At 40.0% G+C, this 26,330-nt stretch overlaps 2 protein-coding genes across 2 annotated transcripts in view; both read right to left on the reverse strand.

Annotated features, from left to right (window-relative positions):
* Nucleotides 1-11,262, reverse strand: part of nup210 (nucleoporin 210) — a 293,306-nt gene extending 282,044 nt beyond the window's left edge. The window contains exon 1 of the mRNA XM_028823964.2: nucleotides 11,061-11,262. Coding sequence (XP_028679797.1) covers nucleotides 11,061-11,227 — 167 coding nt within the window. The 5' untranslated portion in view covers nucleotides 11,228-11,262. The remainder of the gene's footprint in view (nucleotides 1-11,060) is intronic.
* An 11,987-nt stretch (nucleotides 11,263-23,249) lies between these two features.
* LOC114668435 (nuclear pore membrane glycoprotein 210-like) overlaps nucleotides 23,250-26,330 on the reverse strand; it is a 367,033-nt gene continuing 363,952 nt past the window's right edge. The window contains 3 exon segments of the mRNA XM_051921542.1: nucleotides 23,250-23,496; nucleotides 26,013-26,087; nucleotides 26,185-26,307. Coding sequence (XP_051777502.1) covers nucleotides 23,405-23,496; nucleotides 26,013-26,087; nucleotides 26,185-26,307 — 290 coding nt within the window. The 3' untranslated portion in view covers nucleotides 23,250-23,404.

The raw sequence follows: 26,330 nt of genomic DNA on the forward strand, positions 1-26,330 counted from the left end.
CATGAAAGGCAAGTGTCGGTTTAAAATGCTCTCATTATAATATTATTTTTGGACTTAGTGCAATTGTTTGTGTAAATCCTGTAGGCCACTTTGAAATGGTTTACTCATCCTTGCACTGTTTGATCTCAGTGATACTTTGATTGGAACTTTAAAGTTTTTGTGCTATGTTACCTTAGTTTTATGTAAATAAAGTCCCATTTTCCTTACCTGTTGTTTCCATTAATCTAATTTGTAAACTACAATTAATATCCTATCATTAAGACAAAGCTGGATCAATAAGACTTTTGCAAACACATTTTAATGGATGCAAAATATTGTCCAATTATCACTATCATCAAAGTCCCAAAAATAAGAGATATCATTGTTTGTCAATATCGCACACCCTACTCTGCACGTATACTTTGTTTGGTGGAGTGGCACCTCTCTATACAGGGATCTCTTTTACATTCAGGCTACTTATCTAGGTTAGTAAAAATCAAAGAGGGCGCACAACTATCACTTGGATTTTAACAACCAAGATTAGTTAGTGCAGGCCTGAAGAGGTACAAATTAAAATGGTGCTATGATGCTGGCTGAAAATGGCATTTTGAAGAATTGCACAGTTTTAAGAGAGCTTTCAAAAGTAGTAACAATTTGAAACAGACATGATAAATACTAAAAATGGCAAAAAACTGCAATTCTAGAATTTAGGATGTTGGGGAAATAAAATCAGCATGGAAGAGAGAGTAATGATGGTGTCAGACACAGGATCACCCACTCATCAATGAATCAGTTTGTTTCCTGTAGGTAGGGTGAAACAAGGTGAATCATTTTGTTAAGTACAACTTCCAAATGCTAAAAAGAATAAAGGCACAGTGGTACTTTTTTTAGTGCATTCTTTGAGCCTGTCAAATTACTCAAAACATAAGGTTTGCATATTAAAAAAATTTGAATATATTCAAATGTATGTTAAAAGTTCTAGGTGCTACATGTACATTATTGGAATCTATACTTTCTTGCATATGATGTTTATGTCTTGCTGTTGTTTAAAACACACAAATGTAAAATGCAGCCTTCAAACAAATGCAACACTCGAAAACACAGCCCATTACAAAAATGGGATTTTCTGTGTGTAAGGAGTGACACGACCAAAAAGAAAAGTGGAGTCTGCCACACTTTTCACTAATCACAAATACATGAAACACAGACACCCCCATGAAACTCATAATTGCCTAATCACAGTAAACAATCATTTTAAAGCCCTAACCCAACAAGCTAAGCAGTTTTTTTAGTCACCATTGATCTCTTTATACCGTATAAGCCGAAGCCCAACAAGTGTCCATAAAAAATAAAGTAATTGAACTAAATGTTGCATTGTAATGGTCTTAAAGAACAGTTTTTATAACAGACATTGTAAAGGTTAATTGCATGAAGTCAGTAGACAGATTGTGAGAGCATAGGTGGTTGTAAGGTCAATGAAAAGGGGTGTGTGGCACTCCCATTATCTTTGCAAAGGACAAAGGTCCAGGGCATTAGAATTCTGATGCTTCCTGTTTTGTTCTATGATTGCGAGACATGGACGCTATCCAGTGACCTGAGATAAAGACTGGACTCCTTCTGTACTGTGTCTCTTTGGAGAATCCTTGGGTACTGCTGGTTTAACTTTGTGTCAGAACGAGCGGTTGCTCATGGAGTCCCAAATGAGGCACATTACCTGCATTGTTAGGGAGGGTCAGTTATGACACTACAGCCATGTGGTACGATTCCTTGAAGGCGATTTGGCTCACAGGTCCATTGTTGAGGACCCAAACTGCTGGTACCAGGCCAAGGGGATGCCCAAGTAACACCTGAGTGCAGCAGATAGATGATCATTTCCAGAGGATGGGACTGGACTATGCGTCTGCCTGGGGGGCTGTTATTAACTAGGATCCTGAGCCGTTTTGTCATGTGGTGAGTGCGGCAGCACGCTCCCCAATATGACCTGACTTCTGCAGATAGACTGTCTGCCTTATTGGAGGTTTTATGCTTTTCAAAGCTGAGATGAGCTTTAGGCCACAGGCTGCACCTTTAAGCAAACCCCATACTGTACAGGTGTTACAATTATTGCTGGTTTAAAACATATACATGTTGCACATAGCTTGAACAAAATAAGTAGGTCTAATGTTTGATTACACAGTCTAAGTAACCATCAAAACAACTCATGGACAATTTTAGGGATTTTATAAATATTTTAAGTCTCAAAAAAGACATTTTTTGGGGAAAAAAAGAATGTCTGGTCACCTTTAATATATTCATCTATTTCTGTTTGAAAATGATAGTAAAACATCAACTCTGATTGTATTGAGAAAAGCAGTCTAAAAGAATTACTTCCATCTGTTCGATTTTTTTTCCCTCCCTTGCAGGCTGTGTTGTTTTAACAATCCATTTAGGCTATGTGTCCAGTTCAAGTGGCTTTTAAAGAAAAAAGTGGGAGCTGAATGGAACGTTTTGAAGGCATGACAGAAAGTGGCCAAGATCAGGTGGAAATAGAATGGAATATTGTCAGGAGCAAGAGGAAATTATGGCAGGAGTGGGTCAAAAAAAAAAAAAAAAAAGGTTACCTGCTTTTCAGTCAACACAGAAAACTTCAACTACCATAAAGTACTGTACTTTTGGCAAAGCCTAAGAATCACGTACACGGCCAGAGGCCACCCTACTTTTGCAACAAGGACACCAGCCTATAAGTTCCTCTACCACATACCTCAGCATTTAGTTACAGTAGTTTAGTTTTGGCCCACTCACTCCCTGACCTCTTAAAAGAGCAACTTAAACACAGCATTTCTTGTCTGGCACTGTGTGTTAAATCTGTTGGCCTTGACGTTTTGTCATCTCCTTTCCTCCATTCAAAGATCAGCATTTCTCTCTCTTTTGTGGGAGCTCCTTCGTCTTGCACAACACCATATGTATCTGTTTCTTCTTAATGGGTTTGCTATGCCATGCCCCAGCCTTTTGTTACCCTTACTTACTTCCAATTACCTTTTCTCTAGGTCTTCCCATCATAGTATGTAAAAAAGGGGAAGTCTTTCATCCTCCATTAGGAATTTTTATTTATTAAATAAACTTTATTAAAAGAACTAAAAAAAAAAAAAAAACAGCAATTCCCCCTAGCAGTGGTGAAAAGTAATGAATTATATTGGCTTGTTACTATACCTGAGTAGCCTTTGTAAGAAATGTGAATTTTTAAAGCATTTCTAAATGTAAATATTTTACTCTTTAAAAAGGATATTTATTTATTAATGATCCTACTTCATTACATTTTCAAGGGGAGTCGTTACAAAGTATAATTGATTGGCTATGTTCAAAATATAGAGTTCACAGTAGCCAATTAAAATAAATCTACATACAAAAATGGGGGGTCGTGTTTATGACCTCTTTATAATTTCAGGTAAGCAGCACAACCACAATAATTTTACTGTAGCTTGTTAAATCATTGTTCTACTTTACTATTTAGACAGATTAACCTTAGTTTGGAGGTTTTAAAAATTGGCTTCTTTATGCAGGTTATACTTTCCTAATGCGAACAGGATTCAAAAACCTTTTGTCTGCTAATTTACTTTATTTGTAAAACTGCAAGTGTTTTTCTCTACTGGAGTCTATACCATCATAAATTATAGTTTATGATGAAAACTAAACACTGCATTGTCAGTTGATATTTAAAAATAATTCTGACTATTTACCATGCATTTATTGGTATGGTGTCATTCTTTGCATTTTTTAGTATTTGAAATAAAAATGTTATTTCAGTGATCTGCACTATCGGTATAAGAAGTCGACATGAGTGTGGTCAATAACCTTTTAAAAAAAACAAATCTAAACAATATAGCAGCCTTTCTGATTTCAAATTGTAATTAGTATAGTGCACATGTAGGAATAAAAATGTTGACTTGTTTTCGTAAATTTAAATCTTGGTCCTAAAATGGAGAGTATAATGCACTTTGCTGTTGATGAAGGACCCGGGTTCCTAGAAGTACACAATAACAACAACAGTTTGGAACCACTATGGCTCCTGTGGTGTTTATTTGAATTTTAGTTTAAAAATGCTTTCATATGTTGAAATCCAGGAGAAAGCTCCAAACAAACTGAGAACACTGGATTCCTCTGTCATATTTGTTCAAGGTTTGGAATTTTACCTTTAAACAAGTCAATTTTTGACATTTAATAGAACAATTGATTGTTGCATGTAATGTTATCTACTGAATTTATATACAATACATGAAAACTTAAAAAAATAAAATCTAAATAAAGAACATAGCGGCCTTACTGAAGTCATATTTTACTTATCACTATAATCGCTAGCAATAAAAATACATGGTCTGCTTCTATAAATTTATATCTTATTCCAGTGGAGGGGAGTTCAATGTTTTGCAATTGATGATGGGCCCCTTTTCCTAATTATATACAATAATAACTACAAGATGAAGTCATGTACTGCCTTAACTTGTTTAAAATTTAAATTTCCATATAATGTGCAGTATGCACACACACACATATACACTACTAGCAAAATACCCGCGCTTCGCAGCGGCAAAGTACTGCTTTAAAATTTTAAATAATAAACTGAGGGAAAATGTACCAATAATTATTTGTTAAGGATCTCTTTGTATACCACGTTGTCAGTTCGCCCCTCCAGTTGTAATATGACCAAGCTGTGCGCGGAGCTTACTCTTGAGCATGCAACGTATAGTTGGCCACATGAAAAGCAATCTTGCCTCAAATCAATGCCAACCTTTTGTAGGGTCTGTCCCTGAGACTTATTAATTGTCATTGTAAAGCAGAGCCTTACTGGAAATTGGAGGCATTTGAAATGAAATGGGAGATCAGAGGGTATAACGGGGATGCGAGGAATAAAAACTCTCTCCCCTGAGCCACCGCCAATAAAAATAGTTGCCTCAATTAGGTTCTTTTGCAGGCATGTGACCTGAAGTCTCGTGCCATTACAAAGTTTCGGTGGCTGTAAGTTTCTCAGTAACATTACTGGTGCCCCAACCTTCAAAATTAGATTATGCTCAGGAGTGCCTGGAGGATTCAGAGTGTGGACCGAGCTGCAGGCTATGGACGTATATATGTACGTAAGTACGATTCAGTTAGCGTTGGGAACCCGCGTACCAAATTTCTTGAAGATGGGCCCATTAAGTAACAAAGACTGTTGGAAAGTTCAATATGGCGGCCGACAGTGGTGTCATACCACCGAAATAAGTACATACATCGGTTTCGGTTAGTGCAGGGAAGCCGCCTACCAAATTTCGTGAAGATGGGACCATAAATAAGAAAGTTTAACATGGTGGACGTTGTCGACCGTTATGTGTAGGATTTTGAAATGAAACCTGCTTAACTTTTGTAAGTAAGCTGTAAGGAATGAGCCTGCCAAATTTCAGCCTTCTACCTACACGGGAAGTTGGAGAGTTAGTGATGAGTGAGTCAGTGAGGGTTTTGCCTTTTATTAGTATACTAGCAAAATACCCGCGCTTCGCAGCGGAGAAGTAGTGTGTTAAAGAGGTTATGAAAAAGTAAAGGAAACATTTTAAAAATAACGTAACATGATTGTCAATGTAATTGTGTTGTCATTGTTATGAGTGTTGCTGTCATATATATATACATATACACACACATATACAGATATATTATATATACACATATATTTTTTATATATATATATATATATATATATATATATATATATATATATATATATATATATATATATATACACATACATACATACATATACACACATAGATGCACTTACAATAACATAGAAATCAATATAAACAACATTAACATCATTATCATATGAGAATATGAAGTAATATATAAGAAGCACATTTCATATAAATATAAATTATTAAACAGTAAAATCTTCTTCTATAATTTGCTACCGTGGATTTTCGTTGGTCTGTCCAGGATTTTAAATCACATGTAGCTTGCAAACCGTTTCACGTATTGAGTTGAAATGTAGTACACATATAATACGTCACGTCTGCTATCCGCTTTATGGGTGATGAATGTATTACTCTTTTTATGTTTATTTTATTTTAGAATCAACTCCTATCTGCGCACACCAGGGCGGCCGTGGGCGGATGCGTATGGTGTATTCACTCCATGTTATCGTGCATTGCGCTGTCACTGGTATTTTGATAAAAGAATTTGAACAATATATAAGAAGCGTATAAATTATTAAACAGTAAAACATTAACATTTAAGAAGTAAAGTTACATTGAGTACTACTGCAGTGCCATCGGGTATACCTCATTTTTTCTTTGCCCATTACATGCTTAAATGTATACATTTTTTGGTGTACCTACCCGAGAACACGCGACATATAACCGACCGTGGGAGAAGCATGGATTTTAAACACGCGTTGAGTTCATCTGCTGATCTCCCTCGTGGAATAACTGTTAATGTTTGACTAAAATCTACAGCGAGTAAAACGACATTACCTCCTATTTTTTTTTTACGATCTCTGAGATCTTGCTTTTTTCGGTTCAAGGCTTCATAAGCTCTTTTATGTTGTATGTTGTACTTATCCCAAACCATCATCTTTGAATGTTGCAAGACTTTCGCCTTGTATGTAGATTGGGGTAATTACATTCATTGCATTCCTAGTCTGAATCACAATCTGATTGTATGGGTGGTTACCTGGCACTGTAGGGTTGCCACCCGTCCTTTAAAATACGGAATCGTGCCGCGTTTGAGAATGAAATTGCGCGTCCCGTTTTGAATCAATACTGGACGGGATTTATCCCGTATTTTTTTTATCATTTTTTTTTAAAGCAGCGTCTCATGCAAATCATCCCACACGCATTTTATGAAGATGCCTCCTTTCCTACTTTTGATTGGGTAATACTTGATGTCATCGTTAGTTTGATTGGTGTTTTTAACTGTCCAGTGAGGAGGGCGTGTCTTTTAAGTACAGTCTGCAAAGTGTTGGCACTGAGATGTGGCGTCAGCGCCATAGTTGAAGCCCCTAACGTTGCGGTCAGCAAGTCGGCTAACATCCGCTGCTTTGAATTTCGAAATGAAACCTGCCTAACTTTTGTAAGTAAGCTGTAAGGAATGAGCCTGCCAAATTTCAGCCTTCCACCTACACGGGAAGTTGGAGAATTAGTGATGAGTCAGTCAGTCAGTCAGTCAGTCAGTGAGTGAGTCAGTCAGTGAGGGCTTTGCCTTTTATTATTATAGATTATAATTATAAGTTTTGGCAGCCAAGCGCTTTTTTTCCAACCTAGAAGACCTCTCTTGAGATCCGTTTAATCGCCTCGTTGATTGCATGTCTTCCAAGGTAGTTTCAATACCCATTTCCTGCACCGAGTCATCTCCCCTTTTATGAGTGACTGTGTTAGTGGCCGCACTTCGTACAGGTCTTTGAACGCACTGAATACTTGTAACTGGTGTCGCCCGTCCGCTACTTTCGACAGGGAATGGAAGCAATTGTCGAGTAACAAAAATTATTTGTAAGTGATTTTGCATTGAAGAAATAGTAAAAACTTGATCACTTGGGTCAATACCTAAAGAAATACACACAGCAAATGCAATTGAGAATACACCAGAATCTGTATGATTTAATTGTCGCTGTGTGTCTTCATAAACTATGGGAGGTTTGTAAGGAAACAAAGCATGAAGGAAACGAAGCTGCTCTTCGGGGAGGTTGAATTTTTTTATCAGCGTTTAAACTGTCATAGACATGAATTACATCACCATCATAATAGGTACACACCCAGTGAGTCACTCGTTCAGTAGTAGCAGAAGGTAATATTTGAATATGTGGAATGGGCATTATAGGTATGTCAGGAGTCCACATTAGCAAAACCTCTTGAGGTTGGAAAATCGTAAAAGCAGCTAAAATTTCGTTGAATTTGCTCATGTGATCTGTTGATAAATAATCATTATTTACCAATTCATTTATTGCAAAATCTGACAGTGGTAAGATCACTCCTTCCATAACACTAAACACAAACACGAAGTAGACACTAACACTAAAAAACGGCAACACTGCCGGGAAGAACACTAAATGACATAAAGTAAAAGTCTACTAAACTTCTTTATTATAACTGCTTTATTATAGCAGGTGAGGGGACGCTGGCGCACGCTTGTTGTTGCCGCTCCTGCCTGTTAACAACACTTTTCGCAAAATTCGCCTTAATTCTGCACTTTTACGCTTGTTTTATTTTGTTTATTGTACGTATAGTTCGTGGATACAGCTGACTCGAATTGCATGGATTTGGCTTAATATTTACAGATTTTATGGACTCCACTTTACTGGGAACAGCGGAGTCTGTGGATCACGGGACGAGACCTATGAACATTTCTTTGTACCTGGCGATCTAGCACCTCGGGATGATCCGTCTCCGTGATTATATTCGCTATGCTGATCTGCTCCCGTTTCATCTTACAGTACTCTACGACAGGGAACTGATCTGATGTTCATACTAACCTGGCTTATGGCTCCGGGGCGATCACGCCTGAAATTACCAAGCGTTACTGTTTATGGCTGTGTATTGGAACATCCAAATCCTGCTTCCTCCTCCTGCTGTGCTTTCTGCTGCTTGCTATCGGTGCTCACCTACGCCACCACACCCACCTGTCCTACCAGCTCCGTTGTTGCTGTGCTGCTTCTACACTGCTATCAGCTAAGTATCACTCACTATTTTAGTGCTTTGAGTACTGAGAAAAGCGCTATATAAATGTAATGAATTATTATTATTATTAAACACTAAAGTACAAAAACAATGTAGACAGTAACACTAAACCGCAACACCGTCGGGAACACCGCGTCTACTAAACACTAGCGCTTTGAGTACTGAGAAAAGCGCTATATAAATGTAATGAATTATTATTATTATTATTATTAAGAAACACTATGTAGAAACACTAAAGGAAAAAATACTATTCAGTAAGTACCGCGTCTACTAAACTGTAAATCAGTAAAGGAGAAAGGACGGCAAGACTGCGTCAGCTGCGGAGCTCAGCTAAGCTAGGAGCGAAATGAAGTTAATGAAATGAGTTGAATGGGGGGAGATGATCACGTGACAACAAACACCCGCCTTAACTCTCCATCCCTCCACAAACACAGTCTCTCGGATCCCAACTCTCCTTTTATATATATATATATATATATATATATATATATATATATATATATATTATATATTATATATATACTGCGGTGGGTTGGCACCCTGCCCGGGATTGGTTCCTGCCTTGTGCCCTGTGTTGGCTGGGATTGGCTCCAGCAGACCCCCGTGACCCTGTGTTCGGATTCAGCAGGTTGGAAAATGGATGGATGGGATTATATATATATATATGTCTTTTGACAATACAATTTATCACTACACGTAATCTGTTTATACTTTACAATGCACCTCATGGATATCTTGGGATATTAACGAATTTATTTTTTCTGAAGTAACTAAATTGCACTCTTAAGTAGTTTCCATATCAGATAATTTTACCTAAATGTATGACTACACAGTAATACTTGTATTTGAGAAGATTTTTAGTACTTTTTCCACCTCTTCTCCTGAGGTGGTTACATTGGGCTTCTACAAAGGCAAGAGTTTATCTGGATTCCTGCCAGAAAAGAGCTAATAAGAGGTCTGCCCAAAAGCCTTCAACCATCATGTATGCCTGTGTGCTAGTCCTTACTAGACAACGCCTCAGGTCGGTTCCAATACATTGGATCTGTTAGGAATGTGAGACATGATCGTGTTCAGCTTTGTTTGAGCCGAGGTTATTAAGAGCATAATGAAATATCGACTAATGAAACAAAGAATCTGACTGCTTTAATGATAAATTTAGTAGCTAGCATCTGCTGCTACTGCACAGTTTATTGAGACTGAAAGTGAAAGTAAAGGTTCACTTAGGCAATCGCAATGCCCAACCCCCCTCTCCCCTTCAAAAATTCAAATATTAAGTCCTAGCCAATCAGTAAATGTTACATGATTGTTAATAACCACTAGATTTTCATGAGGGAAAAAAAATGCAAATTTAAATGACTGAGATTGCTTGTTTGAAATGATAATGAATTCGGCACAACACATGTTTGAGCCTTGCAGGTACATAAATTTGGGAGGCCTGAATCCACTTAACACTTGTGTGATGTTAAATGTGTGAGTAAATCATAGTGTCAGAGTTACTAACAGTGTGCCTCTGAAAGTGCATTTTTTCAGCAAGGGAGGTGTGTAGAAGGGATACTTGGTCTGACTGGCCCAAAGTTTATTTTATCGGAGAGAATCTGGCCCAAGATAAATATCTATTTGATGTCCCCTGGTATATGGTATTAAAGACTGTTTGTCTATTTGTAGACTCGTTTTTCTACATGCCACATCAGTCTGCCATGGTGCCTTGTAGCGTCCTAATCTTGCCAACACTTGATCCCACGTTTTTCAGTCCGTTTCATCGCTCTCTGCCCTTATGAGTACGTCTGCAGTTGTCCTGCAGGGGTTGTCTAATTGATGACCTGTCAAGGAGTACCTTGAAGTTAAGTTCTTTACTGGAAGCCTATCCCAACACCCGATTTGAAATAAAGCAGGTTCCTTGTCTCGCCTTTCGAAGAAACCAAGCAAATGCCAAGCATGGCGCTACATGAGAACATGGGTTCAATTAAGGCCACGTCTGCCCTGCAAGTGATCAGTGCGGTGCACTTTAGGCTGCTGCTCCTTCTGCAGCTCACCACTCCTTTGAATGAATTTACAAAGAACCGCCACGAGGAAATGCCGCTCAATTCTCAGAAAGACGGGGGGGCTTCTGTAAAAGTCATTGGTGACAGGTAAGTCGAACGGCGACAGGAAGTCACTCGAGCTTCCACGGCAATATAGCGCCCCAGGTGAATGTGAAGAAAATTGGCTGAGTAAGAGGGAAACGGTCGAACATGGAACGAATAACGGGAAGGAGCCAATACCGCTGTCTGTTTGTTTGCACTGAGATTCAAGAAATAGCGGCAGCTGCAAGTCTAGACCCACGTGCTTCCTGTCGGCGTCGCAAATCGCAGCCGGCCGTCTAAGAGTGACACTTCAAATAATATTTAGAAGTAAGCTGCTACTCACCACCTGTAGCAGCCCTCGGAGGCTTCCAGCGTGAAGTTGATCTTCGTGCTCCGGGCTAAAGGCAGTAACACCTTTGGAATATTAAGCCTAAAGGGACTCGAGGAGTTAGACAAAAAGGGTAATGCGAGCACGGTTAAAATGAACATGCATAGGTTACAGTTCGCCATTTTGAGATAACGCGCCTAGCCGAGTCGTGCTGAGGAGCGCATGGACTGCTTATCACCAGTAGGCAGGAGGCGGTGTTACCGGCTTCCCGCAGCACGCTGGGCTGAAGAGGAGGGGCCGCCGAGACTGCAGCATCCGCGCTTGCTTCCGGCCATTTGGTTCTCAAATTAAGTGAGACTTTTTTGAAATTCAACCCGGACAAAAAAAAAAAAGCCAATTTGTGGGGATTACGCTGACAAAACAGTGCAGTAGAGTGAGAATTAGATCTAGTGCTGAGCGATCCAGATGATTTTGATGCGACTGTAATAAAAAGCTCTCTTCACACGCAGGTGACGTCCAGTTGGACTAAACGTAAGATCAGCAAAGGGACACAGGGTCGGCTGCAGCAAAATTGGGGTGTAGAAACCTAGTCGAGGAGTTCCCTTAAGCTGCATTGTGTTTCAAATACAAACGTGTAATCGTTTGTTCTGTCAAATTTAAATTCAACTTTTTTTTTTGTTTGACGTCTGGCGCTTGTTCTTTAAACAGGTTATTCTTTATGCTTCGTCATTCACCACGGTGTTAACCAATTGATACACTGTGAGTCTCTTTACGCAATCGAACATCAAAGATCGGGGGGGGGGGGGGGGCTTACCCCCTTACGCCTCCCAGACATTCGCTGTTGCTACATGATTGAAACTTTCAGCATGTCTTGTTTTGGTTTTGTTAGCTGGCAGCCTTACCCATCACGAAAGTAGTTTCGTTTAAGCAAGGTAATTTTAATTACGAATACTGAAACTAATAAGAATATTCAGAAAATGGTCAGTGTGGAAACCTAAGGAAGGAACTACTCTGGCATCTGATAGCCATCATAAATCAATGGTTTTTCAGGCATTATTTGCAGAAAATGTAAAATGATTTGCATTTTTCAGGGGTTTTTGTTCTTTTCATTGTACAGTATTCTTTTTACGGCACTGTCATCTTCATAATTTGTTCTTCAAATTACATTTAGAATATTGTTAGACAACAAGGTGAAAAACAGACAAGGTACAAAAATCCTAAGACTTTTTTAAAGGGAGTACTGTAACTGCTACAGTGTTGTATTCTCCTGTGGGGTTATGAGTAAAGTAAAGCTTTACTATCTAAATGGAAAAGATGAAAATGTAAACAAACAAGACAGACACACTGTTCATTTCTTTAAATAAAAACACAGAAACCTGTCAAATTCCTGTAAAGTGTGGACAAACTCCTACAAACATTTCTTAATAGAAATAATAATGATACCTGCTTGGTAAGGGCATTTTTTTTACTAAAGACAGAAGGCCTTTTAAAACACAAATTGATTGTAGTGAAAATCTGCCTTTGCAGGAGGAGCCACACTCAGATATAAGAATCTTGGCAATCCTGTTCCAAGGTTCTACACTTAGTGCAGGGTTTTTTTTCATCCAGTTTCCTGCTGTCTATTAATAGAATTTCTCATTTAATGAGATGAGTTTTGATTTGACTGTCAGTTAGCTGTTAGCTTAGAAACTTTTAATAATGTCAGTTTTATTTATTTTCCAAATCTGTTCATGTCAGTGCAGAGTTGTGTGTGATGGAGATCACTCCCAAGTCATTCTTCACATTTTTGTTTAATTTTCACTAATTCTTTTGTCAAGATTACCTGAGTTTTTATTTGGTTTTTGACTAGCTGCAAATTAACAATGAAGTGGAAATATAAAGGTAATAAACAGCTGTCTCAGTACTATTACACTCAGAAGTGTTTTGCCGCAAAGTATTTTTTTTTAATGGGTAAGATCACCTTTTGTGTTAACTGTGCAACAACAACAACAACAACATTTATTTCTATTGCACATTTTCATACAAACAATGTAACTCAACGTGCTTTACATGATGAAGAAAGAGAAAAAAGACAAATAATTAAAATTAAGGAACACTAATTAACATACTAGAATAAAAGTAAGGTCCGATGGCCAGGGAGGACAGAAAAAAAAAAAAAAAAACTCCAGATGGCTGGAGAAAAAAAAAAAAATCAGCAGGGGTTCCAGGCCACGAGACCGCCCAGCCCCAATGTCAGAATCCCACACTGTTTAAGTACATTTGTTACTAGTATTATATGTATAAGGTTAATTTTCAAATTGATCAAAACAGCAGTAAAATCAAAGTTAATCTGCTGTTAATTGGACATCACATGCAATTTCACTTCAAATAGTTTTTTTTGTCATTGCTAAAACCCTCTATCTAGCACTACTCTATCATGTCTTTTTTAGCTTCTTCTTTCATACTCATTGGCGCTGAAGATGAAGCAGGGCCTTCTACAATTGGCTTTCAACATAGAAGATGAGCAGACTGCTAGAATGAATCTGGACAGTAAAACAATGGTAGCAGACCCATATTGTAGGTTACTCTTTTGATATTTTGTAGCTTCAAAATGTAAACAACAGGAAATATGACTTAAAGATGAACTAATAAAATATATAAAAAAAATCTTGATGACAATTGGATTTAAAAGGATTGTGGCAGCTATGGGATAGAACTGGTGCTCTACATTTACAAGATGGTGGTGCAGAAGTTAGCTTTGCCTCTTCATAGAGCCACCATCTTGATTTTAAATTCCAGGCTCAGGTCACTGTCTGTTTAGAGTTTTGTGTGTGCTCCTTGTGTGTGCAAGTATCTGATTTTCCTCCCACATCCCGGAAATATGCATGGTATTTTTTGTGGTGGTCCTAAATTAGCACTACATGTGTTGGTTCCTGAGTTGTTCCTGATGCTGCTCGAACAGGCCTTGGTACTTTTGCAACACTTAGTTGCATTATTTGAGATTGAAAATGTTTTGGGTTAGGTTGCATTTAAAGATTTATCGATAATATTTCACTTACGTTGCTGACTTTGCCAGGGAGGCAACATGCATACTGGTAGGAATTTCTGATTCAACAGAATGAAGGCTATAATCAGTTTAACAATATGCCCCATTAGTATCAAGTCCAGAGTTGTCCATTATGCCAAGCATTGTCTGCACAAATCAGGTATTTGCCTTTCAGTATATGGACTGATACCCTCTGAGTGGAAAAAATATCGGACGTTGTGGGTTGAAATCCTGCTACTGACACTGTGTGATCATGACCAAGTTATTTCACCTGTACTTGCTCCAATTAGAAAAACAAAAGAAATGTAACCAATTGTACCTGATATGTTGTAAGTTGCTTTGGATAAAGGCGTAATCCAAATATATATATGCATTATGTATATATGTATCTCGTGTCGCACATGTGCACTTGGAAAGCAGTCAATGGGCTTGACCAAGTGTGTGGTTACGCTGGACCAAGAGTTGATAGCGTGCACTAATGCCTTTTTTCCTTCCCTTGCAGATTCCCAGAAGGGAAATTGACCTAACACCATTTCCAGTCCCTCTATAGAAGCCACTTCCAGTTGCACCTTCAGAAACCGCCCATCTACCCCCAGTCCCGACCTCACTTTCAGTTGCAGCTCAGGAGTCCCGCATCTTCCTCTCTACCCACTATAAATTCAACACCTTTCTCATATTGAATCAGTTTTGTTAAGACTCAGTCCTTCAATACTACTTGCTTAGTCTTTTTTGTGCGTTTAAAATTCTGCAAAAGTACCTGGAATGGATCCCCAAACATTTATCCTGTCTCTTGTGTGTTCTTTTACAATATGCATATATATATATTATTAGGGCGGCATGGTGGCGCAGTGGGTAGCACTGCTGCCTCGCAGTTGGGAGACCTGGGGACCTGGGTTCGCTTCCCGGGTCCTCCCTGCGTGGAGTTTGCATGTTCTCCCCGTGTCTGCGTGGGTTTCCTCCGGGCACTCCGGTTTCCTCCCACAGTCCAAAGACATGCTGGTTAGGTGGATTGGCGATTCTAAATTGGCCCTAGTGTGTGCTTGGTGTGTGGGTGTGTTTGTGTGTGTCCTGCGGTGGGTTGGCACCCTACCCAGGGTTTGTTTCCTGCCTTGTGCCCTGTGTTGGCTGGGATTGGCTCCAGCAGACCCCCGTGACCCTGTGTTCGGATTCAGTGGGTTGGAAGATGGATGGATGGATATATATATTATATATATGTATATGTCACACATGTCAGTCATTGTGAAATGAAGAAGTGGTGGGCAGGAATCATTCATAAGTCTCATTGCCTGTGGATAAAAAAAAAAAAAACTGTTCTATAGTCTTGAAGACCTTGATTTCACACTCCTGCAGTGTTTGCCTGAAGGCATGAATGTGAATAGACTGCGTTGAGGGTAGGTGCTTTCCTTTATAATGTTCTGAGTTGTCCTGATGACTCTAGCAAGGTAGATGTCCTTCAGAAATTCAAGAGCTGCTCCTGAAATGATTTGGGCAGCCCTGACCACTTACTGTAGGGCTTTAAAGCCCTGTGCACAGTAGTTACCAAACCAGACTGGCTCTTAATAGTACCCCTATAAAAGCTCCACAAGGATTCTGGCTGGCTTGCCATATTTCATTAGCTTTATCAGGAACTACAAATGCAGTTAATGTTTGCTTACTAATTTCTCTAATTCAGAAGGCAGACATAAAACTTCTGTTAATAAATATCCCTGTGAACTATGGACTATTTGTGTCAGTCATGCTGTGGTCTTCTCACAGTGTTCCAAATAGTTATTATTGAGCCAAGCACCAGCTCTGTAAATATACAATAAATGTATTTTTCCTAATCTACACCAAGTCAAGTTGTATTTGCTTTCCTTCTCTGCTTACATGTTGATAATTACTTCTAGGTCTATTGAACAATTCCATTCAGAACTGTCAGTTATCCCAAGGAAAGGCTTATGTATGATGCATGACTTGTGTCTGTTTGACTAAGTATTTGTGTCATGATGCCAAAATCTGTCTCATTCTAGGCCTATGAACATTTTAACAAAAAAAGCATCCCTTTACTAAGGCCTGGTGCATACTGCAAAAATACGTCATCTATTAAAAAAATGTTTCTTACCATTACTCAGTGCCAGCACCATGTATTACTGTCTTGAGTGAAACATGTGGTTTAGACATTACCTGAGGCACTTCAATCTATTATCATGCACAGTGATCAAGGCCTCTAAAAGCAATCAAAAGAAATTTGAGGCCTGCCACAATGTGCCTGTTACAGGCATTGTAGTTTCTCTTTTGTCATTAATAATACACTTTAGTTAATAATATCAAGAGGCCTGTCAGTTGCCCCAACCAGACAACGCTTATCATTTATCTTATGCCATGTGACAACTTACATGCAACATATGGGCTGTGCCCGTCAGTCATGTGGTACAGCTGCAGTCTGTATGTTTGGGCATCTTTATATTTCTGTGATAGTCATTAAATAAAGTGCAGGCAAGAGTAACAATTGCATACTGGTTGGCTACTTTGTAGCCGTAGTTATCCAAAATCCTGTAAGTATCCCTTTTTTCTTTCAGAAATGCCTGAATTCTTCAAGGCATCATTTCAGCATGATGCTTAAAGATTCCTTAGGGATTCTGGTACAGATAATGTAATAACCCTGCAAGTGTTTTGGCCTCACATTCATGCCCCCATCCAACACATCTCAAGACACTGTATTGGGTTGATATTTATTGATTGTACAGGCCATTGAAGTAAAGTGGAGTCACTATGTTTTTTGTGGAAGCAGCTTGAAATGATGTGTACTTTGTGCAATGGCGTGTTTCCCTGCTACAAGTATGTATTTGAAACAGGGAAATTAATGGAGAAGCACTTTCCCAGCAACAATGCTTAAATATACAGTGGCATTCAAGTGATGCTCAGTTCGTATTAAGAGGCCTAATGTGTGTTTTAAAATATTAGCCATACCACTGCACTGCCACATCCGATCTGGGCATTTGACACAAAGCAAAATGGATCCATACTCTTTACAACAAATTCTAGCTCTACCATATACATCAGAAAGATAGGTTTGTCAGAATAGCCAAAATTTTCCACATCTTCAAATCAAATTTTATTTTTCACATACAAATTATACATACAGTATAATAGGCAGTGAAGTGCTTAGCTGCTCAACCCTTGTGACTGTGCCATGAGATGAATATAAATTATTGATAGAATTATCTGCTTCTTTCGGCTTCTCCCGTTAGGGGTTGCCACAGCGGAGCATCTTCTTCCATATCTTTCTGTCCTCTGCATCTTGCTCTGTTACACCCATCACCTGCATGTCCTCTCTCACCACATCCATAAACCTTCGCTTAGGCCTTCCTCTTTTCCTCTTCCCTGGCAGCTCTATCCTTAGCATCCTTCTCCCAATATACTCAGCATCTCTCCTCTGCACATGTCCAAACCAACGCAATCTCGCCTCTCTGACTTTGTCTCCCAACCGTCCAACTTGAGCTGACCCTCTAATGTACTCATTTCTAATCCTATCCATCCTCGTCACACCCAACGCAAATGTTAGCATCTTTAACTCTGCCACCTCCAGCTCTGTCTCCTGCTTTCTCCAACCCATATAACATAGCTGGTCTCACTACCATCCTGTAGACCTTCCCTTTCACTCTTGCTGATACTTGTCTGTCACAAATTACTCCCGACACTCTTCTCTACCTACTCCACCTGCCTGCACACCTCTCTTCCACAATCCCCATTACTCTGTACTGTTGATCCTAAGTATTTAAACTCATCCACCTTCGCCAACTCTACTCCCTGCATCCTCACCATTCCACTGACCTCCCTCTCATTTACACACATGTATTCTGTCTTGTTCCTACTGACCTTCATTCCTCTCCTCTCCAGAGCATATCTCCACCTCTTCAGGGTCTCTTCAACCTGCTCACTACTATCGCTACAGATCACAATGTCATCAGCAAACATCATAGTACACGGGGACTCCTGTCTAACCTTGTCTGTCAACCTGTCCATCACCATTGCAAATAAGAAAGGGCTCAGAGCCGATCCCTGATGTAATCCCACCTCCAACTTGAATGCATCCGTCACTCCTACCGCAGACCTCACCACTGTCACACTTCCCTCGTACATATCCTGTACAACTCTTATGTATTTCTCTGCCACTCCTGACTTCCTCATACAATACCACAGCTCCTCTCGAGGCACCCTGTCATATGCTTTCTCCAGATCCACAAAGACACAATGCAACTCCTGACCTTCTCTAAACTTCTCCATCAACATCCTCAGAGCAAACATTACATCTGTGGTGCTCTTTCTTGGCATGAAACCAAACTGCTGCTCACTAATCATCACCTCATTTCTTAACCTAGCTTCCACTACTCTTTCCCATAACTTCATGCTGTGGCTCATCAATTTTATTCCCCTGTAGTTACTGCAGTCCTGCACATCCCCCTTATTCTTAAATATCTGCACCAGTATACTTCTTCTCCACTCCTCAGGCATCCTTTCACTTTCCAATATTCCATTAAACAATCTGGTTAAAAACTCCACTGCCATCTCCCCTGAACACCTCCATGCTTCCATAGGTATGTCATCTGGACCAACGGTCTTTCCATTTTTCATCCTCTTCATAGCTGTCCTTACCTCCTTGCTAATCTGTTGCACTTCCTGATTCACTATCTCCACATCATCCAACCTCTTCTCTCTCTCGTTCTCTTCATTCATCAGCCTCTCAAAGTACTCTTTCCATCTGCTCAATACACTCTCCTCGCTTGTGAGTACGTTTCCATCTTTATCCTTTATCACTCTAACCTGCTGCTCGTCATTCCCAGCTCGGGCCCTCTGTCTAGCCAATCGGTACAGGTCCTTTTCTCCCTCCTTAGTGTCCAACCTCTCATACAACTCATCATATGCTTTTTCTTTAGTCTTCACCACCTCTCTCTTCACCTTGCGCCTTATCTCCTTGTACTCTTGTCTACTTTCTGCATCTCTCTGACTATCCCACTTCTTTGCCATCCTCTTCCTCTGTATACTCTCCTGTATTTCCTCATTCCACCACCAGGTTTCCTTTTCCTCCTTCCTCTTTCCAGATGTCATGCCAAGCACACTTCTTGCTGCCACCCTTACTACATCTGCTGTAGTTTCCCAGCTGTCTGGTAACTCTTCACTGCCACCCAGTGCCTGTCTCACCTCCTCCCTAAACTCAACCTTGCAGTCTTCATTTTCAACTTCCACCATTTGATCCTTGGCTCTGCCCTCACTCTCTTCCTCTTCTTGATCTCCAACGTCATCCTACAGACCACCATCCTATGTTGCTTAACTGCACTTTCTCCTGCCACCACTTTGCAGTCTTCAATCTCCTTCAGATCAACTCTTCTGCATAGGATGTAATCTACCTGTGTGCATCTTCCTCCACTCTTGTATGTAACCCTATGTTCCTCCCTTTTCTTAAAATACGTATTCACTACAGCCATGTCCATCCTTTTGGCAAAATCCACTATCCTCTGACCTTCTTCATTCCTCTCCTTGACACCATACCTACCCATCACCTCCTCGTCTCCACTGTTCCCTTCACCAATATGCCCATTGAAATCCGCTCCAATCACCACTTTCTGTCCCTTGGGTACACTGTTCATCACTTCATCCAACTAACTCCAAAAATCTTCTTTCTCACCCATTACACATCCAAGATGTGGTGTATATGCACTAACAACATTCATCATCACACCTCCAATTTCCAACTTCATAATCATTACTCTGTCTGACACTCTTTTCACCTCCAAAACACTCTTGACATACTGTTCCTTCAGAATAACCCCTATCCCATTTCTTCTCCCATCCACACCATGATAGAACAGTTTGAATCCACCTGGCCATACTCCCCTTCCATTTAGTCTCTTGCACACACAATATATCAACCTTCCTTCTCTCCATCATATCTGCTAACTCTCTCCCCTTACAAGTCATACTGCCCACATTCAAAGTTCCTACCCTCAGTTCCACTCTCTTTATTTTCCTCCTCTCCTCCTGCCTCCGGACACGTCTCCCCCCTCTTCTTCTCCTTCTTCTTCTTCGGCCAACAGTAGTTCAATTTACGCCAGCACCCTGTTGGCTAACAGTACTGGTGGTGGTCGTTGTTAACCCGGGGCTCGACTGATCTGGTATGGAAATTTGTATTGTTGTCCTCATATTGATTTGGCAAAATTTTACACCGGATGCCCTTACTGACGTAACCCTCCCCATTTATCCGGGCTTGGGACCGGCACAAGAAACACACTGGTTTGTGCATCCCCTGCGGCTGGGTTATTGATAGAATTATAATTATGTAATAAGAGTTTATTACATCTTGCCTGAAGAAGGGGCCTGAGTTGCCTCGAAAGCTTGCATATTGCAAGCTTTTTAATTAGCCAATAAATGGTGTCATTTTGGTTGACTTCTCACTACATTCATAATGGCTAACATGGTACAACACCCTAGTACTACAATTATGTAATAAAAAATGTAACTAAATAGATGACTTAAATAACTGAATGTGAGAGAGTTAACAAGTGGGCATTGTGTATTTCTAGACACTTTCCTTATTTAACATGTGAATGGACTATGGGAAAAAACTCCTCCACAGTCTCTCTGAACTGGCCTTTAGGCAGCGATAACATTTACCTGACCACAGCACTGAAAAGAGGCCGTTGTTGGGAAGGCTGGGGTCACAGATAATTTTCTTTACCCTTGTTTGACACCGCTTAGTGTAGATGTCCTAGAGGTGAGTGAGTGCACACCCTGTGATTTGTTCAGCTGTCCTCGTCACTCTCTGCAGAGACTTGTGGTTCTGCTGCATGCTGTTCCCAAACCAGGTGGTGATACTTCCTATCAGAATACGTTTTATGGTAGAAATATAGAAGAAGTTCCTTAGTATCTGGGAGGACAGCCTGAAATCCCTGAGGCATCCAAGGTGGTACAGACATTGCCGTGCCTGCTTCACCAAGGTGTCAGTGTGTTTGGACCAGGTCAGATCCTCCATGACGTGGACACAATTATCTGAAACTGTCCACACTCTCTACCTGAGTGCTGTTAATACCGCTTATTGTTACTAGGTATCAGGTGTACCATAGCTGTGTCATCAGAAAAATTGACAATGATGTTAAGCGCTTGTATTGTGAGTTAGGGATGATCAGGTGTGGCCACTCACTCTAGTCACCTGGGGTCTGCCTGTCAGGAAGTTAGAAATTCAGCTGCACAATAAAGTGCTCATCCACTGGTCCCAGAGCTTGGTGAAAAACCTAGAGGGGTTTATTGTGTTAAATTCGCACATAGTTCCCTCTCTTGCTGTCCAAGTTGGCCACTACTGTATGAGGAAACAAGGTGATGGTGACCTCTGTCGATCTGCTGGATCAATATGTCAACTGTAATGTATCCAGATCTTTTGGCTAGTGGATCCAGTTCTTTTCACTTCTTTGGGTTTGATGTTTACCTTCCCACTGTTGCATCACCCTGCTATTCTTAGCTGACAGGAGTGGAACCTGACAAAGTCTTTTGCTGCTGCCTTTTGCTTTAAGGTCCAACATGTTTCCCATTCACAGATGCCCTTCTACATGCCACTGTTGTTTTGTTTATCTCACCATTTCCTGTAAACTCTGCAAAACATACTGCAAGAAAATCCTACAAGGACTAGTGTTTCTGAGTTACTAGAATCACATCTGGCACCAACAATCAGTCCACAAGGCATCATGCGTGTTGTCCATTCTAATGTTGGGGTGAACAACAACTAAACCTTCCAACCATTTATGTACGCTATACAAATACTGTGGTACAGCAAAATGCACAGATCCAGCATAAAAGAAGCTCTAAACAGGGTAGTGTATTATGCTGTAAAATGCCTATGCAAATTTTTCAGAGATTTTTTTAATACAAGTTTATATTACTACAGTAAAGTCCATGTTCCCAAGAAATTTACATTCTCAGTCTATATTTTTTATATATTTATACCGGTAACGGCAGACTGTATAACATACAGTGAATAAACTTGACTTGAGCATTCCTAGTTTTCCTCCTCTTTTGCTGTACATTTAGTATTCATTTGCTCAGAGGTTGTTGCGCTTGCTGCTTCCTGAGCAGCTCTTCTATTCTCCACCCTAGTGGCCTGCTTCTTCTCTTCTTTCGCTGGCATCTTTTCGCGTTAAAACTGATTAAATCAGTGTTTGTGTTGCAATTACTTAGTAAGTTTTCTTTCATTTTTCACTTAAGCTGGCACTCAAGTCTTCAATTTGCCTCAAGAATGATTTAAGATATGAAGAGGTAGGGGAAGTGATGGCAAAGGAGGTAGGGATTAGAACACATGTGCCACACAGCCACCCTGCTGGCCGCTGCCGAGAGCTGATTCTACAATAAAATAAAAATAAAAAGAGGAATAACCTTGGAGGTCAATCATCTCCCTGAAAGCGGTTAGTAGACGTCATGTAGTATATGTGTACCAAATTTCGGGTCAAACGGTTTGAGAGCTACAGCTGATTTAAAATCCTGGACAGACAAACGAACAGCCACAGTAGCGTATTATATATAAAGATGAAGGTACCCTTAATAGAAGTTAAGACAATATTGTGGTGAAGAGGTGCATCAGAGACCTGAGTTCATTGCTCTTTCACTGTCTGTATGAAGTTTATAAAATTTCTCCGTGCCTGCTTACGTTTTCTTGGATAATCCGGTTTTCTACTGTGTTACATAATTATGTATGTAAAGTTAAACAGCATCTTTAAAGTGACCCAGGATGAGGGAGTATGACCAGCCATGGAATAATATTTTGTCTTGGTTTGGTTCCTGCCATGTGTATTATGCTGCAGGAGTAGGCTTTGGATATCCATGACCCTGAAATGGAGTAAGAAGGAGATTGGGAGCATGCACTGATACAGCATGTTGCCTCAACCTGAGTGCAGCCATGCAACGGGTGACACCTCAGCACACAAATGGAGTGGAACAGTGTGACAGTGGCTGGAGTGCCAATTCTGCCATCAGCCCCCATGTTTTCCCTGCAACTTGGAGGAATTGGAAGTAAACTGTTTAAAATAATGGATGGATGGATAATGCAATCTGACGTTGTAGAGATGGTAAATAATGACATTTAAATATAGCCAAATGCATGTAATTTAAACATTTGTTTATTAAATGAAAACAATTGTAACAGTAATTTTTAACAGTTGTTTATTAATAGAAAACAATGTAATATTTTGCTTTACAGATATTTTAAATAATGAATAGTGAACCTTTGGACCTCATCTTGCTTTAAAGGCACTTTTTTATTCAATGTCATATAACTTAGCCCTCTTGTATTTAAATTTGGGAGCATTGACCTTTAGTCAGTGCTAAAGAGCCAGGGTGGTGGATTTCTTCTTACATTTGAAGGAATGTTACCCCTGAAGAGGTTCAAGGTGGATGAACTGTAACCTGAAAAGAAGAAGCAAAAACTGTTAGTAAGCATTTTGCACAGTATGCAAAACTTGTTATCCTACATGAAAAAATAATCGGTGGACTCTTTCTTATGCACAGATGCTCCCCAACACAAAAAGCCTGTTCCTCTAAATAGCCAATCAAGTGACTGCCACTTCATATTTATAACATGCAGACTTGGTCAACTTACATTTTGTTGGCAAGATGCATGATTTAAGCTACTTTGACTGGGTTGTGATTGTTAATGCCAGATATGCTTATTCAAGCATATCAGAAACCGCTGACCTTCTTGCGGTTATGCACTATAGTGTCTTAAGGGTTTACAGGGAATGGTGAGGTAAACACAAAATTCAGTGAGTGGCAGTTCTGTGGGGAAAATACACCCTCTGTTAATTACAGAGGTAAGTCTGAAATGTCCAGACTTACTTAATCTGAAAACAAAGGCCTTGAAACTCCAAGTAACAACTCTTAAGAACACTACTGTGCAGAAGTGTCAACAAGTGGATGGGTAAAGAATAGGGCATTCCAGTCATCTATAAACAGCATGATAAGGCAATAGTGGACACCTGACCACAAAAACTGGATGACTGGAAATAATAAAACGGTTTTGTCAGTTCTTACTTTCTGTTGTAGATTCTAGGGTAAGAATTTGTTGCAAACAGCACGCATTCATTGATCCATTCTGGCTTTTGTCAATGGTGCAGGCTGGTGTTGGTAGTACAATTCTGTTGGGAAGGTTTTGTTAATAACAGCTGAAATTTAAATGCCACAGCACACTTAATCAATTAATTAATTCCAATACAACTCGGAGTCCTGCCATGTGCAAAAGTTCGCTGATGACACTGCTATCGTGGGCTGCATCAGGAATGGGTAGGAGGAGGAGTGTAGGGACCTAATCAATGACTTTGTTAAATGGTGCGACTCAAACCACCTACAACTGAACACCAGCAAAACCAAGGAGCTGGTGGTGGATTTTAGGAGGCCCAGACCCCTCATGGACCCCGTGATCATCAGAGGTGACTGTGTGCAGATGGTGCAGACCTATAAATATCTGGGAGTGCAGCTGGATGATAAATTAGACTGGACTGCCAATACTGATGCGCTGTGCAAGAAAGGACAGAGCCGGTTATACTTCCTTAGAAGGCTGGTGCCCTTCAACATCTGCAATACGATGCTGCAGATGTTCTATCAGACAGTTGTGGCGAGCGCCCTCTTCTACGCGGTGGTGTGCTGGGGAGGCAGCATTAAGAGGAAAGACGCCTCACGCCTGGACAAACTGGTGAGGAAGGCAGGCTCTATTGTTGGCATGGAGCTGGACGGTTTAACATCTGTGGCAGAGCGAAGGGCGCTCAGCAGGCTCCTATCAATTATGGAGAATCCACTGCATCCACTAAACAGTGTCATCTCCAGACAGAGGAGCAGCTTCAGCAACAGACTGCTGTCACTGTCCTGCTCCACTGACAGATTGAGGAGATCGTTCCTCCCCCAAACTATGCGACTCTTTAATTCCACCCGGGGGGGGTAAACGTTAACATTTAACATTATACATAGTTATTGTCTGTTTTTCACCTGCATTATTATCTTTCTTTAATTTAATATTATTTATTGTATCAGTATGCTGCTGCTGGAGAATGTGAATTTCCCATTGGGATTAATAAAGTATCTATCTATCTATCTATCTATCTATCTATCTATCTATCTATCTATCTATCTATCTATCTATCTATCTATCTATCTAATCAGTGTTGCTGATTTTGTCATTCCTTCATGGCCATAGTCTACCAGGCATTTCTAGCAGAATAATGTAAGCCTCATCTTAGGCTGGTCTCTCAAACTGGATGCTGACTACAGCTTACTACAATGGCATGCATCCCAAGGAAGACGTTGGCTGGGGGATTATTATAGGAATATGTGATCAAAATATCAGCATGGATCATAATTCCTAAGGAATGCCTCCAGCACTTTGTTGAATCCATGTCTTGAAGACTTGGGAGTATTCTAGAAACTGAAGAGGTTAGTACCTAGTTTCAGAGATGAGCACCTAATAAAATGGCTGCTGGATATATACATAAAACAGGGGAGCATCAAAATTCTGCACAATTTTATAAGTGTACCATAGCAACTTTAGTACAATAAAGGCTATTTATGTTGGACATTAAAAAAAAAAAAACATAAAACCAACAATAACTGTGATGTTCAGTGTCTTAGTTACATAACCAGCATCCTGGAAGTTTTGTTCATACTTGTTCCCTTAGTAACAAACAGAAATACAAGTAAAATTGTAACGATTCAATGTACCAACCAAATGACCATAATATGGAAGATTAAAGTAATGTAAGAGAGTAAGTAATGTTAATGGCAGTCTGAAACTGGAAACACTGCTGCACCCACAAACAAGTTAAAATACCTGTTCATGTTTGTAATCTTAAACTATTAATAAGTCAAATACACCTTCAGGCAGATATATTCATTTAAATATTCAGTGCTTTGTATCAGCCAAAGAAAAATTGTACCTGGCTGGGATGGTGTTGTCTGCATAAATGGTGGATGATACACTTGATCATTTGGTGAAAATATTGTGTGGAAAGCTGAAATAAGAACAGAAGAAGCAACATCAGGACAGAACTTTAGTCAAAGGCCTTTACTCAGGGGACCAGTATATCATAAGCAGTGAGAAGTGCATACCAATAATTACTATGGCAGTTCCTGCAAGAAGTGCAAAGAACGTGAAAAACATTATGTGATATGAGTCGATGAATTGCTGCAGGAGCCCTCCTCTCTCCCAGGACCCTGTAACTGGTGTCCCAGCTAGTGAGAAAAAGAAAACACAG

Source organism: Erpetoichthys calabaricus, chromosome 18 (genome assembly GCF_900747795.2).
Source record: "Erpetoichthys calabaricus chromosome 18, fErpCal1.3, whole genome shotgun sequence".
NCBI classification, from domain to species: domain Eukaryota; kingdom Metazoa; phylum Chordata; class Cladistia; order Polypteriformes; family Polypteridae; genus Erpetoichthys; species Erpetoichthys calabaricus.